The sequence below is a fragment of the Frieseomelitta varia genome, unplaced genomic scaffold (genome assembly GCF_011392965.1).
Source record: "Frieseomelitta varia isolate USP_RPSP 00005682 unplaced genomic scaffold, Fvar_1.2 scaffold_307, whole genome shotgun sequence".
Lineage (NCBI taxonomy): Eukaryota > Metazoa > Arthropoda > Insecta > Hymenoptera > Apidae > Frieseomelitta > Frieseomelitta varia.
In genome coordinates this window covers 137,130-154,116 of record NW_025110043.1, presented here as the reverse complement: position 1 = coordinate 154,116, position 16,987 = coordinate 137,130, and the positions used below count along the sequence as shown (strand labels likewise).

Here is a 16,987-nt window from a genome sequence, read left to right as displayed (position 1 = left end):
TGATGCTGGAAGGATCAGTAGGCCTTTATTAATTGTTGAAGGACAAAGTCTGTTATTAAAGAAAAGTCATATTGATATGTTAAAGGAAAGAGATTACAATAATGACGGATGGCAACAATTAGTTGGTAGTGAAGTTGTTGAATATGTTGATACATTGGAAGAGGAAACTGTTATGATTGCGATGATCAAATTCTTGTACAAGTTCTGGTTGGACAACCTATGGAAGCAAGAGCAAGGTAAATCATATTCTTTTCCTTCTTAACATTCGTTTGTTCGTATTAATGGTTTTATGATATTTTACAACATTCAGAGATGGAGGTTTGCGATTTGGTGAAATGGAACGTGATTGTCAAAAAGGGAACGTTTGTTCGAAGCATCAGATCCATATCGGATACATATATGTAATTTTTGTGGTTTAATTGCAATAGCTAATTCGAGGAATAATACATTTGAATGCAAGGGATGTAAAAACAAAACACAAGTTTCTCAAATTAAATTGCCATACGCGGCAAAATTACTCTTCCAAGAACTTATGGCAATGAACATTGCACCCTGGTTAATGGTAACATAAACATTAATATAGTTACCAAAACACTAGACTATTGGAATGTGCGGAATCTGAAGTTACCGATTCCGAGTAGATTGAAAATATTTGGTTATGGATAGTCTGATTCTAGTCAGACTTAGATATATCTAATTTAAATTTAAGTTGCTGAATTTTGTGCGGATCCCGCATAGTCCTACTAGTCATACATTTATTTATTATAAATGAAATGTAACAACGTATCCGAACCTCAAACTTTATAATAAATATCAGACATATTTTTTATTGTCCATAATTTTATGTACCTAGTTAAAATCTTGCAATTATATATTTTTTAATTTATTATGTATAAAGTGTCATTGTGTGGACTTAACACAGTTCTTTATATTAAATATAACTGTTTAGTCTATACATTATTTCGTTGTTTATTCTTTCTGTCTATTTATTTAAATATAATTTAAAAAATGTATAATAAATAACTCAAAAATGATTTTTATATTATTAGTATTATTTATTATTTCTATTAGATAAAATATTTTTTTATAACAAAGGTAACTTCAAAAATATAATCACATATTGAAATATTATATTTAAATCAACTGTATAAGGCATACATCTAAAATGCAAAATCGTGCTCTACACACTGGACAAGTACATTTAGATGATAACCACGTTTCAGGTGCCTCTTCGTCTTGTCTTGATGCAAACCTATAAAAAAAAAATTTCTAATAATATTAAAAAAAATTATAAATATTATGAACTAACCATTTTGCCATACAATCTATGCACCACATTGGGCGACAATAACATTTCATACAGTCTTCAGAATTTCCACTTCCTATACCACTACTACATTGTTTATGTAATTTTATATTTGATGAAGCTTGCATACATCCTATACATTGATTTAATTCCTTTAAATATTTTTATATTACAATTAGTTCATTCATACAAATGAAGTATTGAATTTATAAAATAAATAAAATATACACACTTCTGCATATTCATAACGTGGATTTTCTTGTACTTGTTGTTTAAAATTATCAATGAATTTATCAAGTAAAGTTTTGTGAAACGTTATGTTTTGTAATATAACAATTGGACGAGAAACTTTATCTTGTAAATTTTTAAAATCAAATACATTCAATCGTATATCAAATGGTTGTGATCCTGCTCTAGTAGGTTTTACCTATAGCAACAAAACTACAATTAATGAAAGTTTAAAATCTTGATGAAAAATCATAGTTTTTTCTAAAAGAAGATTAATTTAGAATGATAAAATATACCTCTATATTGATAAACTGAACTTCTCCTCTTGTCGTAGGTGACATTTCATGAGTATCACTTCTGTTAACTATTAAAGCTGTATCACTCTGATGAGCAACCATTATTTTATAAGGTAGAACTTTAATTATCCAATTGTCAGTGACTATTACACATGTTATACTATTTGTTGTAAGTATTACTTTATCTATTCTAAAATAGAGTATTAATGATTTAATCACTTTTAGAAATAATATCGCAGAAACAGAGTTCTCGATATGATATATAACCTTTGATATTCTACATTAATATCAGGAGCTATTGTAGTCCATATGTTATTATCACTATTGTTAGAATAAACTGCAAGATTCTTTGCTATAGGATGTTTTTTCCAATTATTCATTGACCATATTAAAATTTTAGATAAAGTATATACCGGCACCAATATAGAACAAGCAAGAAATATTGACCATAAATTGACATGACTTAGTATTACACTGATATTGTCTATGTGTCCAAACAGAATTAAACCAAAGGCATAACCTGATTAAAAGAAAGATCATTTTAATATGTAATATTAACGACATTTAGAACAAGAAAAAATATATTTACCACAAGGCAGTATAGAGTGTACAAATAATGTAATGACACTTCTTTTTATGTGATACTGTACAAAAAATTCATTTTCACTGCCTAACCAATTTGAAAATATGTCTTTTACTGTGAAACCGGCTAACACGAATTCTGTAGGTGGATATATAATACATCCTGACATTAGAATATAAAACAAAGTGTAAAAGAAAAAGGCAGACATCTTTTACAACAATATATTTCCAATTGTATATTTTCAATTTTTCGCTTGATATTTACAAACTTTTACATAAAAATATATATATATATTTTTTATATTTAATGATTAAGCACCTTACTTCATCAACAATATTCAAAATACAATACATAATAGGTTAGCTGTAACTATTATGATGGATCCTTATGAAATTTGTCTTCCAATTGTCTAATACACATGTGTTTTTATGTATATTTTTCATTACATAAGAATTACAAAAATGTTCTACATTTTTTGTCATGTTATACAGTTTGAAGATGATCATTTTGAATTGTATTGCAACAAATAAAATGAAAATAATTCTTTTAAAATATTACGTGAAAATCAGCCTGTAATTAGTTCTATATGTGTTATAAATATATAGTCAATAGTTTATGACAACTCGTAAGTTGCCTTTTGTTGTTGTGAGAAATATGTATATTTGTGAGTGTGTATATTTATAATTATATTTGCAATTATTAAATGATGATAATATATAGAATGTAACATTAAAACAATATGATAAGTACAATCTTTTCTGTAATTGTAAGTAATAAACAATAAGATTTATAAATTTATTGTTTATATTTACACAAGATCATTATATTCTCATATTTATGTTAACACCTATAAATTATTTGTTTGATGAAAATTGTATTAAAGATTTGAAATGTTGAATCTTGTTGAAATATATGACGTGATAATTGTGTTAACATTTATTTTTAATGTTTATATTTATGATACTCACTGCAATAAGTAGTTTATTAACTTCAACTTTTCCATTAATTAAAATTGATATTCTTCAGGCAAAAATCTGTCTTTTTCAAAAATGAGAGCTATTTTGTTGTTTTTAATTTTAATTCAAACAAGAGGGAAAACAATTCAGACTTGTCCAAAGTATTGCACGTGTAAACTTGGCGCACAAGCTGAATGGCTACGTATCAAATGCAGTAATGAATTGCAGAATATTAGAGACATTAATATCAACAGTGTCAGTGTGGAATTAGTTCAATTGTAAGATTATTGCACTATCACAAGTTATTCTATAACAAATCTTTTTACTCATAATATTTTCATTGTGTTTAATATATTTCAGAGATTTAAGTAAAAATAACATTTATACTATTGAAGCTAATATATTTAAGAATCTGACAAATTTGAAACGTTTAAATTTGTCACAAAACTATATAACTTCTATTGATACAGAATGTTTTAATGGTCTTGGAAATTTAGAAAGACTGTAAGAATATTAATATATCAGTTAATACATTATTCATTATTAAATATATTAATCTTACAAATATATTTAATTTTTATTTAGGGACTTAAGTAAAAATCAAATTTCAACTATAGATGCTTATACATTTAGAAAGTTGCCAAATTTGAAAAGACTGTAAGTTTATAGTAGTAAAATATATTGACATATTTGTACGTACATTCTTTTATCTTATATATAATTTATTTGATTATTAGTGATTTGTCTGGCAACAACATAAGTATGGTGAAACCATCATTATTTCATGATTTACTGGCTTTAGAACGCTTGTAAGTGAATCTCTAATTTTAATTTTTTATTTACTTTCTTTGCATTTATTTTGCTTACTACAAATACATATGTGCACTATCTATAGTATAAATAAAAAATAAATCTACAAATATATGTTTATAATATTCATAAATATTTAAAAATATTGATCTATAAAATTATATTATAGGAAATTAAATGAAAATAAATTAACAACTTTAATGGAAGGTACCTTTTTTGGCCTAAATTCTTTAAAACAGTTGTAAGTAAGTTATATAATACATATATATACATATATGAAATAAGATTATTCAAATTTCAATTTATGTTTTAGAGATTTGTCTAATAATCCATGGAGATGTGATTGTGAATTGTATTGGTTTAGTAATTGGATTCACAACAGTTCTATTAAACTAAAGTAATACATTTTATGAATATAAAAATAAAAATTTGATATAATTTTTAACAAGTTTTGAAATATTTCAGTCCTGCCCCCAAATGTGCATCACCTGTAAATATTAAAGGTGAATTTGTAAAAAAATTGAAATATTCAGAAAATATTCAGTGTCAGTTGTTACCCCCTACAATTGAACTTCGACCAATTCATAATCAAGTAGTATTTGCTGGAGATTCTATAACTTTAAAATGCAGAGCACCTAGTATAACAGATGATAAAAATGCAAGATTAAGTTGGTTATGGTACCCTAATACTACTACTGAAAATGCAGATTTAAATGCATTTTTAGATCCACAAAAAAGTTTATCTAATATTAAAGTTGATAATAGATATCTTGCAGATAGCGGAATTGTGGACAGGTATTTTAGCATTTAATAAAATTAAATTATAATATAAATATATAAAAGTATAAAAAACATAAAATAAACATATATATACAATTTTTGTAGTTCTCTTAGTATTGTTCCTATTAAAGACGAACATAATGGTCAATGGAACTGTTTATTAGTTTCTGTAAATGGTAATAGAACAAAAGCAATCAGTGTAATTGTTATCTCTGAAGAAACTCGTTACTGTCCTCTGGCAGGTAAATTATATATTTTAAACTATGCATCAAATTTCAAACTATTTAATAAATTATGTTATTATGTTACAGTAACAAAAAATAATAAAGGTATTTATACATGGCCAAAAACTGTAGTAGGATGGAGAGCAGAATTACCATGTGAAGGCAACCATTTATCAGGTTTAATGCAAATGCCTTTAAAAGCTTCCTATCAGTGTAATGTTACAGGATATTGGGAGAATTTAAACACAGAATTATGTCCTTACATATCACATATAACAAAAAGTTTAGAACAATTTTCTAAAGTTAATCTTTCTCTTACGAGAATCAATTTATTAGAAAGTGCAAAGAAATTTAAAAATTTTACAGGAAATTCCATAAAAATAACTGATCCTATTGAAGTAGATTTTATAACTCAAACTATAGAAAATTATTTAAATTTTCTAATTGAAGGAAAAGAACTTGGCACTATGTTAATCGATGTTATCAATACTCTGATTAATGTACCAAAGAATATTTTAAAAAAAGCTGAAATTTCTTTTAAATCTTGTACGCGACTAATAAAAGCTGTAGAAAAGATTATAGAACATACTCCATCTATACAATTTTACAAGAAAAATATGGCCCTAGAAGAATTTAGAGTAAAACGTGATAGTTTTACAGGATTAATATGTACATGGTATTCGAATAATAATCCAGAAATACGATTTTTACAATGTACAACAAACAATAGAACATCTCCCATTAATATAAAAGATAGAACAATTGAAGCATCAATACATTTACCTGCATCTTTATTACAATATTCACAAGAAGTTATTGCTCATCAATTAATGATTTCTGTATATAGTAATAATAGATTGTTCCCTAAAATAATCAATAATGATAATATGGATGTAGCATCCTGTATTATTGGAAGCAAATTATGTATGTAACTATAAATAAATGTCAAAAATATTTATTAAAACTGAAAGTTATAATAATGAATAATGTGAATTTTGTTTTAGATGGGATGTCAATACAAAATTTAACTGAACCTGTATACATTATGTTAAAGGCACCTTTGTATTATTACGCTGGGAAGAAACTTTTACCAGTAGTTTGGGATGATACATTAAATAAATCAGGAGGTTGGACAAGTGATGGTTGTTATTTAAGAAATATATTGAACAATTTAATAATATTTCATTGTAATAGATTGGGATATTATGGTCTTTTACAAGACACTTCTACACTTGATTATGATGGTAACAGGTAAGTGATTTAGTAAATTTTTCTGTTTGTAAATTAATTTTTAATACTTTTGTTTTTAGCATAAGCGGCGCAAAATTTAGATATTCAAATCCTGCAATATATATTGGAAGTATTACAATAATAACATGTTTAGTTATTATGTGTATCACATATATCATTTGTTACACATCAATTACAATGCCTAAAAAAGCAAAACATTGCGTTATTAATACTTGGTTTGCTATGGCATTATTATCATTTTTTTATAGCATTGGTATCTACCAAACAGAAAATATACCAATTTGTCAAGGTGTTGGTCTTATTTTGCATTATTTATCTTTATGTTGTTTGTTATGGATGGCAGTGTTTGCGAGGTAATCATATTTTATAAAATTAATATACATCATGTATGATTAATAAATATTAAAAAATTAATTTGTTTGCAGCAACATGTACAAAAAATTATCCAAATCAGATCTCGAAGAAGATATTCCAGATAATGATCTTCAAGATCCACCAATACCAAAACCATTATTGGGACTTTATTTAGTTGGCTGGGGCATAGCTATGATTATTTGTGGTATATCTGGCGCAATAAATCTACGAGAATACGCTGGATATTCATATTGTTTTCTCACATCCGCTCCTGCTCTTGTTGCTCTGTTTGTTCCAGCTGGATTTCTAATTGTATATTTATTTATTTTTCATTTACTCATTAAATGTTCAATTCAAAATGTTGACATGAATGCTCAGTTGTCTGAAGGTACACAAGCAACAGAAAATATGGATTTGGAATTATTGGAGCCAAGTACAAATATTTCTATTGATAGAAATAGTGCACATAGTGTACAAACTGTATTGTCTGATATTGAAGATTCAGAACATTCTCAAATTACTCAATTGAAAGGTCAAATTATTATATTAACTTTATATTTGATATCATGGATTACTGCAGCAGCAGCTACAACAAAGTCATTAAATGCATATATTTCATTTGATGAAACTATATTTGCTATTTTATATTCACTTTTTTCTAGTTCACTTGGAATTTTCATTCTTTTCTTTTATGGAATTGCACGAAATGATGTTAGGTCACAATGGTTAAGAATGGGTTGTTGGTTTCAGAAACGGAAAAATCAATGTTGTCGAACAAGAAGTATCTCTGATGCAAATCCAGTAATAACAACACAATCTTTAGTACAAAATTTGGTGGCTCCAATGTCTAATTCTCAAGCTACTCAAGTTACATCTGATTCAAATTCCATTAGCTCGTCCAGATACACCAATAGATCGCAAACATATAATGCATTTAAAGTTACAGATATTGTCACCAATAAAAAAGTATCGCCTGTTGGTAGAAAAATGACAAATATGAACTTAGTTGTATTGCACCGACAACAATACAGATCTGATAATTCTGTAACAACATACATTGAACCCACTTGTGTTGAAATGTTCTATAATCCTCATCAAAGTGGAGTTGCCAGAAAATTTTTTAGAAAACAACGTCGTCATACAAAAAATAGTAATCTTGGTCCTCGAAAACAAGGCGATGGTGGTGCTATGAGTGATGCTGGTAGTTGCATTTCTGTATCACGGTCGACCACAAAATTAGAAAGTAATATAGATCAAACTATCTTAAGTAGCAGTGCAAAAGTGAATAATACAAACATTCATGTTGAATTAAATCCAATAAATGACGTTAAAAACGTTAATATACTCTCAGATAGTGGTGGTAGTATTTCAGAGGAAAGAAATGTTCCAATGCGATTTGTTATTGGCCAAGAAGATTTTTTTCGAAATGTAAGAAAAGTTAACAACAATTGTAGATTACACGAGTCTATAAATACAGTATCTAACTCTGCAAGAAACAATTGCCAAAAAATAGAATTATTGAATATAACTTTACATGAGTCAGACATGGAAATCAAAACTGATGAAGAAAAGCATTTGCAGAGTGTTTCACAACAATGCAGTTTAGAATACAGTTCGGAAATAGAATCTATTACTCAGATGACTAGTGAAAAAAGTGATCATAATTTACCAGAAATTTATGAAACTGTAGAAACAATTATGGAAGCAAATCTTTTAAAAAAGGACTGTCAAAATGAGAATGAATTCCATGAAGTAGAGAAACACCAGTCAAATGCCAATTTAAAATGGTTAACTCATTCTAATAGCATGCACTGTCTTCCAATAGATACTGCAAAACCATTACGAAATAATTATTGTAATTCATTAAATGACATTACATCTCTTGCCAGTTTCAAGAAATGTGAATATTTGAAATCATTTTCAGACTTGCAGAATATTGCAAGTTCGAATTTATGCAATAAAAATTCCCTTTCTGAAAAATCATTTAGTAAATTAGAACTATCTTTCTCTAAAGTAAACAGTGAAGTTAAAGATAATTTACATAATTTAGTACAGAATATTACTTCCACAAGAAATATTGAATGTGCCTCCAATGTGTGCACTGATGAATTGAAATCTAAACAAAAATGTATCAATTCTATGATTGATATGACATCATTTATGCATAGTTCTTGCAATATAGTAAGAAATTTAGATTCAAACAATGAAGTAGAAAGTTTAAACAAACAACAAAATATACAGCACATTGAAGGTAGTGAAGTACACTTAAATAATCCAAATACTTATCTACAAATAGTTAAAAAAGAAACAAGCGTTTAATCTAGTTTTGCTTATATAGAGCATAATATATTTATATTAATAAAAATTTCATCTATCAAGAGTAAAATAATTTTTGGAATATTTACATTTTTATAATATTCAAAAAAATACTTATTTTACTTTGTTTTATTAATTTATCTACAAACATAGTTCCTATATATGAAAAAAAATCATTCTTTTTTATAAAACTGTTTTATCTCTTTTTACATTGCTATTAATCTTTTTACTTTTTTAGCATGTCAAATATTTTTAATGTATTTTTATTCATATAAATATATAAAACTTATTAAACTATTTGTTGGATATGTATTTATTCAAAGAAAATTGTACATAATTAATACAAACAAATTCCATATTTTTGTGCAGTCTATAAAACTCATTTTTCTTTTGTATATACATTGTTCTGCAGAAAGAGTGCTCAAAAATCATAATAGCACTATAAAATCATAATATTTAATGACATTTGCTTCATTCATATATCATTTAGAAGTAAAGAATATTTTATATTCAGTTTAATTGAATTTCTACCAATGATTTTAAATATAACTTATAAAGTTTTTATTATTTTTATAATTGCATATGTAATTTATAAAATATGCTCCAAGACTGAATATTTTATTAAATAAATTTGAAAATACATTAACCTTATTATTATCGTTAGTTTTTTTACACGTGTGAAATTATTTTGTAAAGATAAATAATTATTACGTATTTGAGATATACAATATATAAAATAATATTAAAAGATATAATGCACACACAAGTACATAAATTACATACAGTGTAATGTATAAGGATATTACTTTTATAAAATATATCTATAGGTATAATTTTTGTACATAATTTATAGTTTATACAGTATTTAATTTCTTAAATATAAAGTTTATACATGTAACTCTTTTCTTATACTTGAAAATATATTTAAATGTTATATATAAATTCATATTGTTTTTTATTAACATCCCACTTAAAAATAAACAAAAAAAAGAAAAGTAATTAAATACACCAATCAAAATTATTATTATAATTTATAATTTTAAGTTAAAAAATAGTGGTTTTATTAAAAGATGTTATTCATATTAATTTAACCATTCTTTAGGATTTTTCAATACATCAAGTAGTTCTGCTTCCTTTGAATCAGGTGTTGGTTCATGCATATATTTCCAATTTGCAGACAAAGGCAAAGACATTAATATACTTTCATATCTTGCACCAGGTGTATATAAGCCAAATTTTGTACCACGATCATATATTAAATTAAATTCAACATATCTTCCTCTACGTAACAATTGCCACTGTCTTTCTTTATATCCATATCCATCATCTTTATGTTGTTTAACTAATGGAATGTAAGAAGGGATAACAGCTTCTGCGCAAGACTTTATGAACTGAAATGCTTCTTCTTGGCTAGGAGTATCAATGTCATCAAAGAAGATACCACCTACTCCTCTACGTTCTCCTCTATGTCTAATGAAAAAGTAATCATCACACCATTTTTTGAATTTTGAATAATATGAAGAATCATGTTTGTCACACGCAGCTTTTAAAGTACCATGAAAATGTTTCACATCATCTTCATTTAAGTAATAAGGTGTAAGATCTGTACCACCTCCAAACCACCACTGAATTGAACCATCTGGATTTTCTACTTCAAAGTAACGATAGTTGAAATGTATTGTTGGAACCATAGGATTTCGAGGATGAATTACAGCACTTACACCAGCTGCAAAGAATGGCATAGATCCTTCTTGTAATTGTTTCCCCCGTGCTCTCATCTGTTGTACTGCAGCTGGTGGTAATGTGCCAGTAACAACAGACACATTTACACCAGCTTTTTCAAATACAACTCCATCTTGTAAAACACAAGTAATTCCTCCGCCACCTTCTTTTCTAATCCATCTATCAACTTTAAAAGAATAATCCGGATCTTCTAAGGATTCCAAAGCTTTACAAAACTCTGCCTGAGTTTTCATTACTAACAATTCCATTTTTGTTTTCATGTCATTTCTCTTCTTTAACTTGCTTATGTCAGTAATAGGTTCTGCCATGAATTTTTTAATATCCAATTCATTTTGTGCTGCAAATACTGTAATTCCTGAAGTATTGTAAACCATAATGCTTGTAAATATACCAAAACCAATATACTTGGTATTTTTTACTTTATTTTGAACACTATAATGTTTATAGTAAAAGTGGCGTAAGAAGACCCAATTTTTTAATAACGTTCGTGGAATCATAGTTATCTGCAATTAATTAATTCAATTGTTTTTAATTTTACATTAATAAATTACCAACTGAAAAGGTTAGTTTATATTTTCTATTTAAAAGTACATCATTTAAAAAAATATTAAAGTAAACAGTCAAAATTTTGATTTTTAATTAATGAAATTTTCATTTTAATTTAATAAATGAATTTTCTCAAAACTCCTCGTTTTATTTTAAATGAATTTAAATTTATAGTATACGACAGTCTACGAGTTTTAACAATTTAAATTTAAATTAGAAATGGAAGAAAAACTTAAATCATAAAATGGTGTAAAATATTGTAAAATATTATTACTTAGAGTTTTTTAGATGTGAAAAATAACAAGTGTGTCTTTTATCAAATTACAAATGATTATGGTGAGAATAGGAAATATATTATTTTGCAAGTAACTATAATTAACTGATAACGTGATTATCTACTCAGTTTAAGATACTTTAAAGTAAGTTTGAGACAAAATAAGTATTTATAAATACTGTGCGCATTCAGAAAAGAAAAATTTGTATCACAGGTTAACTAGCAACAAAGGGGTAAATCTATAAATTTGGTAGTTAGTATTATTAAATTTCTAAAATGTGGCTCAAAAAACAATGTAATCAATTGCTTAAATATCCTCAATTTTGCACAAGAATTTCGGTATGTTATTGCTTTTGCTTACAAATGTATATAATATAGAAGATATCTTTTCTTCTCAATATATATATATATAATTGACACATATATATTTTATCTTTATAGTTTAGAAAACAATCAACGCAATACAATGCAGACACAATACCCCATATTCCAGAACCTGAATATGATATTAATTTCTTGTGTAATCCATCTAATCGAGACACAATTTTTAATAATATAAAAGCAAGAAAAGCTGTTGGAGATATCGATAAAGTCCTTGAGCTTTCAGGGAAGCCAGAATTTAAAAAGTCTTTCTTGTATGAGTTAAACAAAATACCAAATCAAACAGATCCAAGGGTATTAACTTATGGCGAACAACCACGAATTTTAAAACAATGTGGACATGAGCCAGAATTTGATTTTAAGCCACAACAGTTCTCAACATTAGCTACAAATTTAAATACATTTAAAAGTCAATCATTGGGACCTTTAATTGGAACACGAGGTTACTTGTTCTTAGGAGATCTAGCACAATTAGAAGAAGCATTAATTCATTTTACAGTCAAAAAGTTAATGAAACACGGGTTTAAACTTGTTTCTGTACCTGATATTATTCCTACTGAAGTTATTGAGAGATGTGGGTTAATAACAGATAATGGAAGACACCTTGTATATAATTTAAGTCCTTTTTATGAAGGAGATTATAGTTTATCTGGAACGGCAGAAATGTCCTTAGCTTATAAAGTAATGAATAGTCTATTTGATTCAGCAGATTTACCATTGAAAATGGCTGCTGTAAGTAGGTGTTTTAGGGCAGAAGTATCTAATCTCTTGCATGAGAAAAATTTATATAGGTAAGAAAATATTGTGTTAATCTATAAACTATATTTTACTCATAATCAGTGTTCTATATCTATATTTAATTTATATCATTTAAATGTTTTTAATATGTAATTTTATCTGTTTACATTAAGGGTTCATCAATTTACGAAAGTTGAAATGTTTGTATGTTCAAAACATGTAGAATCTGAAGAACAATTTCAAGAACTTTTGAGCATTCAAGAAGATTTATTTTCTTCTTTGAATTTATATCTTCGAATAATTGATATGCCTCCTCACGATTTAGGATCCCCAGCATATAGGTATATAACAATAAAACTCCGTTTATATGACATTTGTCAAAAGAAAAATAATTTATATAATTCACTGATTCTGTCTGTTACGTACATATATTATTTACATTTAATGAATGTTTACATTTAAATAAATGAATTTAATAAGTTTAATCGGATACTGGCTAAAATTTAATTCAAATAAATGGAATTCTATTGTATAATATTATACATTGAGCTATTTTTTTAATATCTTTATAATCATAATTTATATATTTAGGAAAATAGATATAGAAGGATGGATGCCTGGAAGAAAATTATATGGAGAATTATCTAGCTGTAGTAATTGTACAGATTATCAGTCACGACGGCTTGGCATAAAATATAAAACAAAAAATGGAGAAACTTTACATGTTCATACCTTAAATGGAACTGCATGTGCCATACCTCGTATGTTAATTGCACTTTGTGAAACATATCAAACAAAACATAATCGTATTCGAGTCCCTGAAATTTTAGTACCTTATATGGCAGGAAAGACACTTATTAAAAAACAACCAATTGCCAATATGAAACTTTTTAAGTACAAACCACAAATCTAATACAATGAATATTTAACATTCTTTAGTGGAATTTAAAAACAAAAGTAATAATTATCCTTTTATTAGTTTTTTTTTTACGTTATTTGTATATAGGAATTTATTTGTAATTTATATCAAAATAAAAATAAATAAAACATTGCTCCCAATTATACATATTACAAAACTTTTCCTTAATTTTTAGAAACATTTTTACATTAATTTGCTCTAATCATAAAATATTTAATTATTATTATTATAAATTAATATTACAGGAAATCAAATAGGATTTATAAAAAATTCGAATATTAAACACCACCTGACAATATATTTTCTAAAAACTAGTACAATATCATACAAAGAATGTGGGTTTGAAAATTATACATACACAGGGATAAAGATCTTTTCTTCATTAACTTGTTATTCTGTATATATTTTATAGCGGTGTTATAAAAATGTAACACAAAATATTTTTTCTTAAAGTAATACAATTTAAAGACACTGTAAATTTTACAATTTATCTCCTTCGTTAATCAGATGGTAATATAATGTTTTTTTTTATTTATTAACAATTAAAAAATTGCATGTACCTGTCTTGATATAGTGTGTCTCAGAATGATACAAACTTTATTTTTTTCAAAATTTCTATTTACCAATATAATTCAATTGCTGTTCATATTTTGATCCATTTCAAAACTTTGGATACAAATATATTATTTTTTGATAATGAAGCTTATATTATTCTGAAATATAAAAATAATATAAAATTAAAAACAAAGCTGTAAAACATTGGTTAAACATACTTTTTGTATTTTTAATCTTCTTCTTCTCCTGATTCAGATTCTTCTTCTGCATTCTGTAACCATTCAACGAATTTTTTCATTTGATCTAAGAATAGCATTTTTCCTTTAACAGAATGGCCTTCTTTATACCACTTCAAAATTACTTCTTCTGATATTACATCCGCTAAAATAAAATACATTGAATAAGAAAAAAAAGGAATTATAATAAATCTGCATACTTGTTAGAATTATTAACATACTTTTATAAAATAGTAAAACAATTTTCTGGAAGACTTTCATAAAGTTCATATTCTCATAACAAAATTCCTGGACCTTGAGAATAAGCGCAAGCTCAGATCTGGCAGTGGTTGTAAAAGCATCAAATAGTGAAGTGTATACTTTTAAGTGTTTCAGTGCTTGATCAGCTACCAATTCTTCTTTTTTATTCCATTCAGCTTGACCCATTACTACAACCCAAATCTACAAACAATTGTTAACATTTTTGTTCAATTCTAACGTTATAATGTAGTATAATAACAATAGTTATAAAATAATTACCAGGCCAATAACTTCATGCTCGGGAATACCACTCTTTTGTGCCATTTCTTTGAGATCAAGTATAATGTCTTTCAAAGGACGATTATCAGCCAAGTCATCCAATAATAATTGTTGCAGATCTCGTTTTGCTTCTTGACTTGCTTGAGCTTTATGCAATTTTACAATGTCTGCAAGACCAACAGCTTCAAATACAGATCGAAAATACTCTTCAGTTCGTTTATTAGGCGGTACAAATTCCATTAACCTGTTGATCAATGTAAAGAAAGAAAGAAAGAAAAAGATAACGAGAATAAAACAAAAAAAAAATTGATACAACAATAGATTTTCTCATACCTTCCTTCAATATTTCCTTTTTTTAAAGCAGTCATTAAACTTGATAGACCTTTCTCTTGCCTCCAAGTGACGAAAACTTCTAATAGAAAGTCTAACGCTAAGTTATCTTTAACCAGATGTTCATTAATTAAAACTGATAAAACAGTGGGTGGAACAGAACCATTGGATATCCATAGAGCTGTCATTCTAGCTAATTTTATTCTTTCCTTAGGAGTAAAACCTTTCATAAAAACCAATACTTTTTTCATTTCTTCTTCAAACATTTTCTCCAAATATTTATAACGTCTCATAAGTTTAATGAAAACCTATAAATAAGATTATTTCCAAGGTCATTATTTAGAAGATCACACAATGACAACTTAATAGAGATCTTTCAAAGATATGTAAAATAGGATATATCACTTGTTCAAAATTTCGCATGGATTCCATATCTTCTGGTTGTTCAAAAACACAAGCGGTGGTTTTAACTGGTTTATCACCATCTTGAGCAATAGAACCGCCTGGAACCAAAAGTCCACCAGCTATTAAGATGTCAAATAGGTCTTCTCCATATCTGCGGTAATCTAATTTAGAGCCAGCTGCGTCCAAGTACTTTGAAATTGCATCTAAGTCGTTATCAGCCTTTTCCAAACCAAGTAAAATTGCATCTCGAAATCCCATAGGGTCATATTTTTCTTTTTCATCTAAAAGAACCATTATTACAATTAAGTATATTATTCAAGAAACTCTGTTTCCTCGAGCGTACCTCTTTTTCTGGTCTTTATGCGTTGACCTGATAATATTGGTTTTTCTATTTTTTGACTCATACAATACCTTTCTGAAATGATAAAAATTTCAATTAAGTTAAGTTTTGCCAGTTTTTTAATAAATTATAGAAAATTATATTATATAAATTATATATTATGTATATGTATGATGTGTATATATACATACACATACACAGTATTGTTGCCTTATGCATTAACATTCATAAATTTTGAAAATTACCTCTTCTACAAAAATTTCTTTAATATTTACTTGTATAACAGAGCGACGATTTAACAAGGTTAAAACGGAACTACAATGCGACCATAATGAGCTGGCATTTGACTTTAAATCTGTTGGCACTTCTTTGACAAATGGCGACTTTCATTAAATATATTCTATTACGTCAAAAATTCCTACTTATAAATAATAAAGCTCAATAGCATTCAAATATACATATATAATAAAGAAATTGTATATTTTAATTAGTTTATTACTTCTAAGGTTAAGGTGTAATGGAACCACGATAGTTAAAATTTGTACGAACGGTGAATCTTTGTAATAGTCAGGTTATACTAAAAGCAACTAAGTATTGCTTAGATTTTAATGGATTTTACTTTTTAACTTACTTAGATGCACGTACAACTGTAGAATTATCCCTTTTCAGGTGTATAAGGGCAATACGAAATATCTCAAAAAAGATTTTGAGCACTTGAGATCAGCGAAACCGAAGAGAATCAACTTGAAGAGAAGCCACAATTGACAGAGAATAGATAGGACACTTGGATTTGTATTTCGTAATGCGTTTCTAACGCCATCTGAACTATTCAAAACATAGTAATGGGAATAAAGTTTTCGTAGCGACATCTATTAAGGCAAAATCACAGGTAAAGCA

The 16,987-nt window shown here is 26.9% G+C and overlaps 6 protein-coding genes across 11 annotated transcripts in view; 3 read left to right on the top strand and 3 right to left on the bottom strand.

The window, feature by feature from the left end:
• The window catches only part of LOC122529749 (DNA-directed RNA polymerase II subunit RPB2), a 3,418-nt gene extending 2,589 nt beyond the window's left edge, over positions 1 to 829 (top strand). The window contains 4 exon segments of the mRNA XM_043656163.1: positions 2 to 194; positions 197 to 236; positions 311 to 351; positions 354 to 829. Coding sequence (XP_043512098.1) covers positions 2 to 194; positions 197 to 236; positions 311 to 351; positions 354 to 571 — 492 coding nt within the window. The 3' untranslated portion in view covers positions 572 to 829.
• Positions 830 to 1,031: 202 nt separating this feature from the next.
• Positions 1,032 to 2,701, bottom strand: LOC122529775 (E3 ubiquitin-protein ligase TM129). The gene is made up of 6 exons (XM_043656206.1): positions 2,420 to 2,701; positions 2,098 to 2,350; positions 1,831 to 2,020; positions 1,539 to 1,733; positions 1,310 to 1,458; positions 1,032 to 1,252 (listed from the first exon to the last, which is right to left on the bottom strand). Exons 1-6 carry the CDS (start codon positions 2,619 to 2,621, stop codon positions 1,135 to 1,137), a joined length of 1,107 nt encoding a protein of 368 aa, XP_043512141.1. The 5' UTR covers positions 2,622 to 2,701; the 3' UTR covers positions 1,032 to 1,134.
• Positions 2,702 to 2,880: 179 nt separating this feature from the next.
• Positions 2,881 to 9,138, top strand: LOC122529770 (adhesion G protein-coupled receptor A3). Of its 4 annotated transcripts, none has more exons than XM_043656197.1 (14): positions 2,881 to 3,077; positions 3,440 to 3,647; positions 3,730 to 3,873; positions 3,955 to 4,026; positions 4,107 to 4,178; positions 4,349 to 4,420; positions 4,493 to 4,576; positions 4,645 to 4,974; positions 5,065 to 5,201; positions 5,271 to 6,107; positions 6,188 to 6,434; positions 6,494 to 6,787; positions 6,860 to 7,100; positions 7,539 to 9,138. In XM_043656197.1, exons 1-14 carry the CDS (start codon positions 3,029 to 3,031, stop codon positions 9,105 to 9,107), a joined length of 4,356 nt encoding a protein of 1,451 aa, XP_043512132.1. In that variant the 5' UTR covers positions 2,881 to 3,028; the 3' UTR covers positions 9,108 to 9,138. The 4 variants fall into 4 exon arrangements, with proteins under 4 accessions (XP_043512132.1, XP_043512130.1, XP_043512129.1 ...); XM_043656195.1 differs by having other exon boundaries at positions 7,167 to 9,138; XM_043656194.1 differs by having other exon boundaries at positions 6,860 to 9,138.
• A 935-nt stretch (positions 9,139 to 10,073) lies between these two features.
• LOC122529774 (oxygen-dependent coproporphyrinogen-III oxidase) lies at positions 10,074 to 12,046 on the bottom strand. 2 transcript variants are annotated; one of them, XM_043656205.1, is made up of 2 exons: positions 12,029 to 12,046; positions 10,074 to 11,350 (listed from the first exon to the last, which is right to left on the bottom strand). In XM_043656205.1, exon 2 carries the CDS (start codon positions 11,342 to 11,344, stop codon positions 10,187 to 10,189), a length of 1,158 nt encoding a protein of 385 aa, XP_043512140.1. In that variant the 5' UTR covers positions 11,345 to 11,350; positions 12,029 to 12,046; the 3' UTR covers positions 10,074 to 10,186. The 2 variants fall into 2 exon arrangements, with proteins under 2 accessions (XP_043512140.1, XP_043512139.1); XM_043656204.1 differs by lacking the exon at positions 12,029 to 12,046 and adding an exon at positions 11,668 to 11,799.
• On the top strand, positions 11,882 to 14,132 carry LOC122529772 (serine--tRNA ligase, mitochondrial). Its single transcript, XM_043656200.1, has 5 exons — positions 11,882 to 12,006; positions 12,109 to 12,839; positions 12,960 to 13,127; positions 13,378 to 13,743; positions 13,951 to 14,132. The coding sequence occupies exons 1-4, from the start codon at positions 11,944 to 11,946 to the stop codon at positions 13,697 to 13,699; spliced, it is 1,284 nt and encodes a 427-aa protein (XP_043512135.1). The 5' UTR covers positions 11,882 to 11,943; the 3' UTR covers positions 13,700 to 13,743; positions 13,951 to 14,132.
• LOC122529773 (protein krasavietz) lies at positions 13,984 to 16,868 on the bottom strand. Of its 2 annotated transcripts, none has more exons than XM_043656202.1 (8): positions 16,722 to 16,868; positions 16,094 to 16,165; positions 15,751 to 16,031; positions 15,349 to 15,653; positions 15,016 to 15,259; positions 14,718 to 14,937; positions 14,479 to 14,641; positions 13,984 to 14,418 (listed from the first exon to the last, which is right to left on the bottom strand). In XM_043656202.1, the coding sequence occupies exons 2-7, from the start codon at positions 16,152 to 16,154 to the stop codon at positions 14,490 to 14,492; spliced, it is 1,263 nt and encodes a 420-aa protein (XP_043512137.1). In that variant the 5' UTR covers positions 16,155 to 16,165; positions 16,722 to 16,868; the 3' UTR covers positions 13,984 to 14,418; positions 14,479 to 14,489. The 2 variants fall into 2 exon arrangements, with proteins under 2 accessions (XP_043512137.1, XP_043512138.1); XM_043656203.1 differs by lacking the exon at positions 16,722 to 16,868 and adding an exon at positions 16,336 to 16,353.
• Between the last annotated feature and the right edge of the window lie 119 nt (positions 16,869 to 16,987).

What these genes read in the sequence shown, in the direction of transcription:
- LOC122529775 (XM_043656206.1), bottom strand. Translation starts at nt 2,621, where the DNA reads ATGTCTGCCTTTTTCTTTTACACTTTGTTTTATATTCTAATGTCAGGA. An exon ending in CACGTTATGAATATGCAGAA is followed by an intron (nt 1,459 to 1,538) that starts GTGTGTATATTT and finishes AAATATTTAAAG; the next exon opens with GAATTAAATCAATGTATAGG. An exon ending in ATAGATTGTATGGCAAAATG is followed by an intron (nt 1,253 to 1,309) that starts GTTAGTTCATAA and finishes TTTTTTTTATAG; the next exon opens with GTTTGCATCAAGACAAGACG.
- LOC122529770 (XM_043656194.1), top strand. Translation starts at nt 3,029, where the DNA reads ATGACAACTCGTAAGTTGCCTTTTGTTGTTGTGAGAAATATGTATATT. An exon ending in TCGTTACTGTCCTCTGGCAG is followed by an intron (nt 5,202 to 5,270) that starts GTAAATTATATA and finishes ATTATGTTACAG; the next exon opens with TAACAAAAAATAATAAAGGT. An exon ending in TATTATTGGAAGCAAATTAT is followed by an intron (nt 6,108 to 6,187) that starts GTATGTAACTAT and finishes ATTTTGTTTTAG; the next exon opens with ATGGGATGTCAATACAAAAT.
- LOC122529774 (XM_043656205.1), bottom strand. Translation starts at nt 11,344, where the DNA reads ATGATTCCACGAACGTTATTAAAAAATTGGGTCTTCTTACGCCACTTT.
- LOC122529772 (XM_043656200.1), top strand. Translation starts at nt 11,944, where the DNA reads ATGTGGCTCAAAAAACAATGTAATCAATTGCTTAAATATCCTCAATTT. An exon ending in AATTTTGCACAAGAATTTCG is followed by an intron (nt 12,007 to 12,108) that starts GTATGTTATTGC and finishes TTATCTTTATAG; the next exon opens with TTTAGAAAACAATCAACGCA. An exon ending in TTAGGATCCCCAGCATATAG is followed by an intron (nt 13,128 to 13,377) that starts GTATATAACAAT and finishes TTATATATTTAG; the next exon opens with GAAAATAGATATAGAAGGAT.
- LOC122529773 (XM_043656202.1), bottom strand. Translation starts at nt 16,154, where the DNA reads ATGAGTCAAAAAATAGAAAAACCAATATTATCAGGTCAACGCATAAAG. An exon ending in CCATGCGAAATTTTGAACAA is followed by an intron (nt 15,654 to 15,750) that starts GTGATATATCCT and finishes TCTTATTTATAG; the next exon opens with GTTTTCATTAAACTTATGAG. An exon ending in TGTTTTACTATTTTATAAAA is followed by an intron (nt 14,642 to 14,717) that starts GTATGTTAATAA and finishes ATTTTATTTTAG; the next exon opens with CGGATGTAATATCAGAAGAA.